Raw genomic sequence first — 10,943 nt, 5'->3', positions numbered from 1 at the left:
TTTGAGATGATTTGTCGTATATTGTTCATGCAGCTGTAGCTCAATTTAATGTTGTTCTTGTTGAATATTTTTCTTAGGTTGTTGTCTTTGGGAAAGTGTTTGTCAATCAGATTGAGGAATTTGTGTCCAATGTTCGTTGAGACGTTTTTGCTGTATGGGGGGTTGTACCAGATGATGTCGTTTCGTTTTCTGTTCTTTTTTGGCTGGTTTCCTGGCGTGGGTTCATAGGTGAGGGTGAAATTGTATCCGCTTTCATCAAGGGCTTTTTGGTACGGGGGGGTTGCTTGGTCATATATATATATATATATATATATATATATATATATATATATATATATATATATGAAATACTTGACTTGGTGAATTCTAGCTGTAAATATACTCCTCCCCTTTTAGCCACGCCCCCAACCACGCCCCCCGTCCCACCCCGACCACGCCCACCCCTACCCCCTCCCCCCACCTCCCGAAATCGGAGGTCTCAAGGTTGGCAAGTATGGCTTAATCTGTGTATGTACATGATTAATATGATATATTTGTGTGATTAATCGAGTTAAATCTGACAGCCCTAGTTTATTTATATATGATATTTCTACTATCATTGTCCAAATACTTCGGGACCCAAATATACAAAACCCAAAACCAGTGAAGTTGTCACATTGTGTAAATGGTCAATAAAAACAGAATACAATGATTTGCAAATCCTTTTCAACTTATATTCAATCGAACAGACTGCAAAGACAAGATAGTTAACGTTCAACCTTTTCCTCGCGACGTCCACAGTTTCCAAAAACAATTTGAAATGTGGACTCGTCAGACCACAGAACACTTTTCCACTTTGCATCAGTCCATCTTAGATGAGCTCAGGCCCAGCGAAGTTGGCAGCGTTTCTGGGTGTTGTTGATAAATGGCTTTCGCTTTGCATAGTAGAGTTTTAACTTGCACTTACAGATGTAGCGACCGACTGTAGTTACTGACAGTGGGTTTCTGAAGTGTTCCCGAGCCCAAGTGGTGATATCCTTTACACACTGATGTCACTTTTTGATGCAGTACAGCCTGAGGGATCGAAGGTCACGGGCATTCAATGTTACGTGCAGTGATTTCTCCAGATTCTCTGAACGTTTTGATGTTATCACGGACCGTAGATGGTGAAACCCCTGGTTGAGAAATGTTGTTCTTAAACTGTTCGACAATCTGCTCACACATTTGTTGAGCATTAATGGTGCCTTCACAGATGTGTAAGTTACCCATGTCTTGGGCACTAATACACCCCAATACCATCACACATGCTGGCTTTTCAACTTTTCTCCTAGAACAATCCGGATGGTTCTTTTCTTCTTTGGTCCGGAGGACACGACGTCCACAGTTTCCAAAAACAATTTGAAATGTGGACTCGTCAGACCACAGAACACTTTTCCACTTTGTATCAGTCCATCTTAGATGAGCTCAGGGCCCAGCGAAGCCGACAGCGTTTCTGGGTGTTGTTGATAAACAGTTTTCGCCTTGCATAGGAGAGTTTTAACTTGCACTTACAGATGTAGCGACCAACTGTAGTTACTAACAGTGAAGTGTTTTTCAGCCCATGTGGTGATATCCTTTACACACTGATGTAGCTGCTTACGTGCAGTGATTTCTCCAGATTCTCTGAACCGTTTGATGATATTACGGAGCGTAGATGGTGAAATCCCTAAATTCCTTGCAATAGCTGGTTGAGAAAGGTTTTTCTTAAACTGTTCCACAATTTGCTCACGCATTTGTTGACCAAGTGGTGACCCTCGCCCCATCCTTGTTTGTGAATGACTGAGCATTTCATGGAGTCTACTTTTATACCCAATCATGGCACCCACCTGTTCCCATTTTGCCTGTTCACCTGTGGGATGTTCCAAATAAGTGTTTAATGAATATTCCTCAACGTTCTCAGTCTTTTTTGCCACTTGTGCCAGCTTTTTTGAAACATGTTGCAGGCATCAAATTCCAAATGAGCTAATATTTGCAAAAAATAACAAAGTTTACCAGTTTGAACGTTAAGTATTGTCGGAGGCAGATATTTACATATATCCGAATTTAAGTTGTACTTCTTTCATTTCTTAGTCATATTTGAAAACAGCTCGTGTTTTCCATTTCTTCTCTTGATGCTCTGTCAGCAAGTATACTGTGTGTGTTAACCTTGAGTTCTTTGGAATGTGTTTGGACTAGCATTTGTTTGGTCTACAGAGATGGGAGCAGAGAGAGGGTGGTGGGATCGGGAAGACAGACCATTTTTGGGAGGCGCGATAGAATGTTCTAGGGTTGGACTGGTCTCAATCAAAATGTATATTGGCAAAGCTTTGAGAATATACAACAAAATACCTATTCTGTCTCTGGTGGTTTTTCAACTCAGCTTTAAGTGTCGGAAAGAACTTGGGAGCGAATTGTGACTTGAATTCCCTGGGAGGAACAACTGGTCCAAAACGCAACAGTATCTTGTCTTTGCAGTCTATTCAATTGAATATAAGTTGAAAAGGATTTGCAAAACATTGTATTCTGTTTTTATTTACCTTTTACACAACGTTTTTGGGTTTGTATAAGGACATGAGTGTAAAGTCATGTCAGACCTGTGTGCTTTTTATCGTTTTTAGCTGTCAAACTGGATGTTAGTTTAGTACGTTGCTCTTTTTATGCCTTTTTATTGTCCCGTAAAGATACAGGACCTCACAGCTCCTGCATGGAGTCAGAGCTTCTGTAAAGTATCGCTCCATTGCTCAGCCACCTGCAGATTTTGGGCTGTTTTTGACTTTTTGTTCCCCGCTTCCCTTTGCGTCATTCCTGGGTGTATTTTTGACATTTTGGTCATTTTAGCTCTTCCCGGGAATTATGGAACTCAAAACCGGGTAGGTATTTTTGACCATTTTCGGCATTTTTCACATTTTGGGCTGTTTTTAGCCTTTTCTTCCCGGATTCCCTGTGAGACATTTTTGGGTGTATTTTTGACATTTTGGTCATTTTGGCTCTTCCTGGGAGGTATGGAACTGTGCGTCATTCCTGGGGGTATTTTTGTCATTTTGGTCATTTTTGGTAGGTAGTTTTGATCATTTTTGGCATTTTTGAGGTTTTGGGCTGTTTTTGACTTTTTCTTCCCCGCTTCCCTTTGCGTCATTCCTGGGTGTATTTTTGACATTTTGGTCATTTTGTCTCTTCCCGGGAATTATGGAACTCAAAACCGGGTAGGTATTTTTGACCATTTTCGGCATTTTTCACATTTTGGGCTGTTTTTAGCCTTTTCTTCCCAGAATTCCCTGTGAGTCATTTTTGGGTGTATTTTTGACATTTTGGTCATTTTGGCTCTTCCTGGGAGGTATGGAACTGTGCGTCATTCCTGGGGGTATTTTTGTCATTTTGGTCATTTTTGGTGGGTAATTTTGATCATTTTCGGCATTTTTGAGGTTTTGGGCTGTTTTTGACTTTTCTTCCCCGCTTCACTTTGCGTCATTCCTGGGTGTATTTTTGATATTTTGGTCATTTTGGCTCTTCCCGGGAATTATGGAACTCAAAACCGGGTAGGTATTTTTGACAATTTTCGGCATTTTTAACATTTTGGGCTGTTTTTGCCCTTTTCTTCCCGGATTCCTTGTGAGTCATTTCCGGGTGTATTTTTGACATTTTGGTCATTTTGGCTCTTCCTGGGGGGGTATGGAACTGTGCGTCATTCCTGGGGGTATTTTTGACATTTTGGTCATTTTTGGTAGGTAATTTCTGGCATTTTTGACATTTTGGGCTGTTTTTGACTTTTTCTTCCCCGCTTCCCTTTGTGTCGTTCTTGAGTGTATTTTTGACATTTTGGTCATTTTGGCTCTTCCCGGGAATTATGGAACTCCAAAACGGGTTGGAATTTTTGATCATTTTCGGCATTTTTCACACTTTGGGCTGTTTTTGCCTTTTTCTTCCCTGCTTCCCTGTGCGTCATTCCTGAGTGTATTTTTGACATTTTGGTCATCTTTGCTCTTCCCGGGACTTATGGAACTCAAACCCTGGGAGGTAATTTTGATAATTGTTGCCATTTTTCACATTTTGGGCTGTTTTTGCCTTTTTTTCCCCTGCTTCCCTGCGCGTCATTCCTGGTTTAGAGATAAACTGTGTAAACATTTCTGTTATGTACATAATAACACACTCACCTTTCTCTCCAGTTGTAAAGGTAAGGATATTGCTGGCTTTACTGGTGCCATGACTGTTCGTGGCAAACATGCGGATGTTGTACATCGAGGGATTTATCTCGATGATGGTGGCCTCTGTCTGGTTGGGGCTGAAGTCTACTACGGCCTTTTTAAAGTCCCATGAGCCTGTGTTTGTTGGGGGGAACAGTACATTGTTGTTTTGAATGAACAATTAGCTTGGTTTGAATCGTTCCACCGACTGTTTACCAGTTTGAACGTTAAGTATCTTTTCTTTTCAGTCTATTCAATTGAATATAAGTTGAAAAGGATTTGCAAATCATTGTATTCTCTTTTTATTTACCATTTACACAACGTTTTTGGGTTTGTTTAAGGACATGAGTGTAAAGTCATGTCAGACTTTTTATCGTTTTTAGCTGTCAAACTGGATGTTAGTTTAGTACGTTGCTCTTTTTACGCCTTTTTATTGTCCCGTAAAGATACAGGACCTCACAGCTCCTGCATGGAGTCAGAGCTTCTGTAAAGTATCGCTCCGTTGCTCAGCCACCTGCAGATTTTGGGCTGTTTTTGACTTTTTGTTCCCCGCTTCACTTTGCGTCATTCCTGGGTGTATTTTTGACATTTTGGTCATTTTAGCTCTTCCTGGGAATTATGGAACTCAAAACCGGGTAGGTATTTTTGGCCATTTTCGGCATTTTTCACATTTTGGGCTGTTTTTAGCCTTTTCTTCCCGGATTCCCTGTGAGTCATTTTTGGGTGTATTTTTGACATTTTGGTCATTTTGGCTCTTCCTGGGAGGTATGGAACTGTGCGTCATTCCTGGGGGTATTTTTGTCATTTTGGTCATTTTTGGTAGGTAGTTTTGATCATTTTCGGCATTTTTGAGGTTTTGGGCTGTTTTTGACTTTTTCTTCCCCGCTTCCCTTTGCGTCATTCCTGGGTGTATTTTTGAAATTTTTGTCATTTTAGCTCTTCCCGGGAATTATGGAACTCAAAACCGGGTAGGTATTTTTGACCATTTTCGGCATTTTTCACATTTTGGGCTGTTTTTAGCCTTTTCTTCCCGGATTCCCTGTGAGTCATTTTTGGGTGTATTTTTGACATTTTGGTCATTTTGGCTCTTCCTGGGAGGTATGGAACTGTGCGTCATTCCTGGGGGTATTTTTGTCATTTTGGTCATTTTTGGTAGGTAGTTTTGATCATTTTCGGCATTTTTGAGGTTTTGGGCTGTTTTTGACTTTTTCTTCCCCGCTTCCCTTTGCGTCATTCCTGGGTGTATTTTTGAAATTTTTGTCATTTTAGCTCTTCCCGGGAATTATGGAACTCAAAACCGGGTAGGTATTTTTGACCATTTTCGGCATTTTTCACATTTTGGGCTGTTTTTAGCCTTTTCTTCCCGGATTACCTGTGAGTCATTTTTGGGTGTATTTTTGACATTTTGGTCATTTTTGGCTCTTCCTGGGAGGTATGGAACTGTGCGTCATTCCTGGGGGTATTTTTTACATTTTGGTCATTTTTGGTAGGTAATTTATGGCATTTTTGACATTTTGGGCTGTTTTTGACTTTTTCTTCCCCGCTTCCCTTTGTGTCGTTCTTGAGTGTATTTTTGACATTTTGGTCATTTTGTCTCTTCCCGGGAATTATGGAACTCCAAAACGGGTTGGAATTTTTGATCCTTTTCGGCATTTTTCACACTTTGGGCTGTTTTTGCCTTTTTCTTCCCTGCTTCCCTGTGCGTCATTCCTGAGTGTATTTTTGACATTTTGGTCATCTTTGCTCTTCCCGGGACTTATGGAACTCAAACCCTGGGAGGTAATTTTGATAATTGTTGCCATTTTTCACATTTTGGGCTGTGTTTGTTGGGGGGAACAGTACATTGTTGTTTTGAATGAACAATTAGCTTGATTTGAATCGTTCCACCGACTGTTTACCAGTTTGAACGTTAAATATCTTTTCTTTTCAGTCTATTCAATTGAATATAAGTTGAAAAGGATTTGCAAATCATTGTATTCTCTTTTTATTTACCATTTACACAACGTTTTTGGGTTTGTTTAAGGACATGAGTGTAAAGTCATGTCAGACTTTTTATCGTTTTTAGCTGTCAAACTGGATGTTAGTTTAGTACGTTGCTCTTTTTACGCCTTTTTATTGTCCCGTAAAGATACAGGACCTCACAGCTCCTGCATGGACTCAGAGCTTCTGTAAAGTATCGCTCCGTTGCTCAGCCACCTGCAGGGCGAGAGAACATTTGATCCAGTCAGCATGTTTTGAGGGAAGAAAATACAGAATAGAACAAATGTAAACACTCACATGTTGATGTTTCCTTTTTTCCCCTTGAGCCCTGCGAAGGGACAAGCGATGGAGAATTAATTCATCAAACCGAAGCGCCGCTCACTGGCGCAACTCGGGCGTACTTACGTCGCAGTTGCCACACAGTTACTATGGCAACGATGAACAGCATCACCAGCACAACTGGAACAACGATGGCAACGAGGTGACCACTCCGAGCCTCATCCACCGTGCTTGTCTAGCAGGGGACGCCACAGAACATCTTTTTGTTGTTGTCCTCTCGTGGGCCGGATAATTAAAAAAACAACCTTGCTAGTAGCAATGGTACTTCACATTGGTTCCTACTTACTGCAGCATGAGTGTCAATCGATGTAACCGTAGCGACGGCATCCTTTTGAGGACCTGTGCAGACACAAATAAAATGATGAGTAGTGTTAGAATAATGATGTATATATTATCACACTAACTTTAGTATGCTTAAAGTCCGTTGCTTTAGTTATTAGCTATTGTGCTCAAGTTAGACTTTTCTAATATATGCAAGGACAAAACAGATGTTATCTTTGTTTTAGGACTTCAACGACCTCAACGAAGATAAGATGACAGCACGCAGACTAAGCAGAGACTTCAAGGACCTCAACGAAGATAATCACAAGGCCCCCCAGCACATTCCGTCACGTATTGTGCGTCCCGGACCTGCTTTGCATAATATATGTGACCACTCCTTTTAGAGGTCGGCCTCAGTGATGTTGACTATGGGACCTCTGAATACAAAGAGGGACGCGGGAGCTGAACCTTAGAGCGTAGGGCGAGACTGTGACTAAGTGTGCAGCTCCATGCGTTCTCCTCATGAGCTAAATTGAACTCTGTCTCTGCATGATTCCTTGCTTCTTGTCTGATTAATAGATGTCATCAGTGTTTGAACCTGACAGTAGTAGTATTAGAGCCAAAAGATACTACAAGTAGTAATCCAGCATGGATAAAGTAATGTTTTTTTGATTAAACAAAGGCAAAGTCACAATTGTATCAGAATCAGAATCAGAATCAGAATAGTTTTTATTGCCATTGTTTGAGAACGGGTTCACAAACTAGGAATTTTACTTGGCGCAATGGTGACACATAAAACACATATAACACAGAGCTATCAGATCTTGTTATTGTTCATGTGCCTGATGGCCGAGGGGGAAAAAAACTGTTCAGGTGGCGGGAGGTGTGGGTCTGGATGGACCGTAGTCTCCTGCCCGAGGGGGCAGGGGGGAATAGTTTGTGTCCAGGGTGAGAAGAGTCAGCTGAGATCCGACCCACACGCCTCCTGGTCCTGGAGGAGAACAGGTCCTGGAGGGGTGGGAGTTTGCAGCCAATAACCTTGGATAAGTCAGTATATACCATGATCATGAACGTTTAACCCTGCCTTAGAACAAGGAGTGTCAAGGATCATTAGTCAGTCCCTTCAGGAATTTGTGGCAACCATTAATGCTGAAAGGTACATACAGGTTTTGGAGCAACATATGTTGCCATCCAATCGACGTCTTTTTAAATGGACGCCCCTGCTTATTTCAGCAAGACAATGACAAGCCACGTTCTGCAGGTGTTACAACAGCGTGGCTTCATAGTAAAAGAGTGCGGGTACTAGACTGGCCTGCCTGTAGTCCAGACCTGTCTCCCATTGAAAATGTGTGGCACATTATGAAGCTTCAAATACCAAAAATGACTATTTTTGGAAGGTAATTTTTATAATTTTCAGCATTTTTGACGTTTTGGGCTGTTTTTGACTTTTTCTTCCCCGCTTCACTTTGCGTCATTCCTGGGTGCATTTTTGACATTTTGGTCATTTTGCCCTTTTCTTCCCGGATTCCCTGTGAGTCATTTCTGGGTGTATTTTTGACATTTTGGTCATTTTGGCTCTTCCTGGGAGGTATGGAACTGTGCGTCATTCCTGGGGGTATTTTTGTCATTTTGGTCATTTTTGGTAGGTAATGTTGATCATTTTTGGCATTTTTGAGGTTTTGGGCTGTTTTTGACTTTTTCTTCCCCTCTTCACTTTGCGTCATTCCTGGGTGTATTTTTGACATTTTGGTCTTTTTGGCTCTTCCCGGGAATTATGGAACTCAAAACCAGGTAGGTATTTTTGATCATTTTCGGCATTTTTCACATTTTGGGCTGTTTTTAGCCTTTTTTTCCCGGATTCCCTGTGAGTCATTTTTGGGTGTATTTTTGACATATTGGTCATTTTGGCTCTTCCTGGGAGGTATGGAACTGTGCATCATTCATTGGGGTATTTTTGACATTTTGGTCATTTTTGGTAGGTAATTTTTATCATTTTCAGCATTTTTGACGTTTTGTGCTGTTTTTGATTTTTTTTCTTGCCCGCTTCCCTTTGTGTCATTCCTGGGTGTATTTTTGACATTTCGGTCATTTTGGCTCTTCCCGGGAATTATGGAACTCCAAAACGGGTTGGAATTTTTGATCATTTTCGGCATTTTTTAAAGGCTGTTTTTGCCTTTTTCTTCCCTGCTTCCCTGTGCGTCATTCCTGAGTGTATTTTTGACATTTTGGTCATCTTTGCTCTTCCCGGGACTTATGGAACTCAAACCCTGAGAGGTAATTTTGATAATTGTTGCCATTTTTCACATTTTGGGCTATTTTTGCCTTTTTTCCCTGCTTCCCTGTGCATCATTCCTGGTTTAGAGATAAACTGTGTAAACATTTCTGTTATGTACATAATAACACACTCACCTTTCTCTCCAGTTGTAAAGGTAAGGATATTGCTGGCTTTACTGGTGCCGTGACTGTTTGTGGCAAACATGCGGATGTTGTACATGGAGGGATTTATCTCGATGATGGTGGCCTCTGTCTGGTTGGGGCTGAAGTCTACTACGGTCTTTTTAAAGTCCCATGAGCCTGTGTTTGTTGGGGGGAACAGTACATTGTTGTTTTGAATGAACAATTAGCTTGGTTTGAATCGTTCCACCGACTGTCCTTTACCATTCACTGCTTTATACTCAAGGAAATATCCGGTAATGGGGGCGCCTCCTTCAAACCCAGCAGTCCAGGAAAGAGAAACTGCATTGTCTCGGACATCTTTTAACTCAACAACAGGGGGATCTGGAGACTCTGCCACAAAGGAGATGTTCACGATATAAAAAATAGAGTTTGGAACAACAGTGTATCCTGGATCATTATGAATTGTTTATCCTCTGTACCTGAAGAGAAACTTGTAGAGCTTTGTTCCCATGTTGTGCTGGCACGAACCACATCTGTCACGGAAGTTGTGTGATCTGTAGACACAAAAGAAGTGAAATATTAGATAGAATACTATTAAAAAAGGATGGGAAATTGAACTAATTGTATTAAGGCACAATAGAAAATGTTTTTTTTTAATCATTGCAATATTACATTTGCAAAAATGATTTCTGAGTACAGGGTTATTCAACTGGCGGCCCCCGAATTCAGTTTAAAACTTGGGAGACAAACATTTTTTCAGCAAATTCCTGAATGTATAGAGCACAGGTGCCAAACTCAAGGATCCGGGGGCCAAATCGGGCCCGCCCCGTTTCCATATGAGTTGGGAAATTGTGTTAGATGTAAATAAAAACGGAATACAATGATTTGCAAATCATTTTCAACCCATATTCAGTTGAATGCACTACAAAGACAACATATTTGATCTTCAAACTCATAAACTTTTTTTTTTTTGCAAATAATAATTAACTTAGAATTTCATGGCTGCAACACGTGCCAAAGTAGTTGGGAAAGGGCATGTTCACCACTGTGTTGTATCACCTTTTTTTTTAACAACACTCAATAAACGATTGGTAACTGAGGAAACTAATTGTTTCAGCTTTGAAAGTGGAATTCTTTCCCATTCTTGTTTTATGTAGAGCTTCAGTCGTTCAACAGTCCGGGGTCTCCGCTTTCGTATTTTACGCTTCATAATGCGGCACACATTTTCGATGGGAGACAGGTCTGGACTGCAGGCGGGGCCAGGAAAGTACCCGCACTCTTTTTTTAACGAAGCTACGCTGTTGTAACACGTGCTGAATGTGGCTTGGCATTGTCTTGCTGAAATAAGCAGGGGCGTCCATGAAAAAGACGGCGCTTAGATGGCAGCATATGTTGTTCCAAAACATGTATGTACCTTTCAGCATTAATGGTGCCTTCACAGATGTGTAAGTTACCCATGTCTTGGGCACTAATGCACCCCCATACCATCACAGATGCTGGCTTTTGAACTTTGCATTGATAACAGTCTGGATGGTTCGCTTCCCCTTTGATGTCGAATATTTCCAAAAACAATTTAAAATGTGGACTCGTCAGACCACAGAACACTTTTCCACTTTGCATGAGTCCATCTTAGATGATCTCGGGCCCAGAGAAGCCGGCGGCGTTTCTGGGTGTTGTTGATAAATGGCTTTCGCTTTGCATAGTAGAGCTTTAACTTGCACTTACAGATGTAGCGACCAACTGTATTTAGTGACAGTGGTTTTCTGAAGTGTTCCTGAGCCCATGTGG

The 10,943-nt window shown here is 41.2% G+C and overlaps 1 protein-coding gene across 3 annotated transcripts in view; it reads right to left on the bottom strand.

Annotated features, from left to right (window-relative positions):
• Positions 1 to 2,520: 2,520 nt before the first annotated feature.
• Positions 2,521 to 10,943, bottom strand: part of LOC133576987 (uncharacterized) — a 35,344-nt gene continuing 26,921 nt past the window's right edge. The window contains exons 8-14 of one of the 3 annotated variants that reach the window (XM_072912415.1): positions 9,635 to 9,709; positions 9,417 to 9,545; positions 9,168 to 9,332; positions 6,784 to 6,836; positions 6,564 to 6,672; positions 6,456 to 6,486; positions 2,521 to 2,746 (exon numbers count right to left, since the gene is read on the bottom strand). In XM_072912415.1, coding sequence (XP_072768516.1) covers positions 2,689 to 2,746; positions 6,456 to 6,486; positions 6,564 to 6,672; positions 6,784 to 6,836; positions 9,168 to 9,332; positions 9,417 to 9,545; positions 9,635 to 9,709 — 620 coding nt within the window. In that variant the 3' untranslated portion in view covers positions 2,521 to 2,688. Of the gene's footprint in view, positions 2,747 to 4,467; positions 4,693 to 5,542; positions 6,375 to 6,455; positions 6,487 to 6,563; positions 6,673 to 6,783; positions 6,837 to 9,167; positions 9,333 to 9,416; positions 9,546 to 9,634; positions 9,710 to 10,943 lie in introns of those variants that run through there. The other 2 variants (XM_072912416.1, XM_061930445.2) reach the window with 2 other exon arrangements.

The sequence above is a fragment of the Nerophis lumbriciformis genome, linkage group LG36 (genome assembly GCF_033978685.3).
Source record: "Nerophis lumbriciformis linkage group LG36, RoL_Nlum_v2.1, whole genome shotgun sequence".
Classification (NCBI taxonomy): Eukaryota; Metazoa; Chordata; class Actinopteri; order Syngnathiformes; family Syngnathidae; genus Nerophis; species Nerophis lumbriciformis.
The sequence above is the reverse complement of the archived record's forward strand: the minus strand, read 5'-3'. Positions and strand labels throughout refer to the sequence as shown.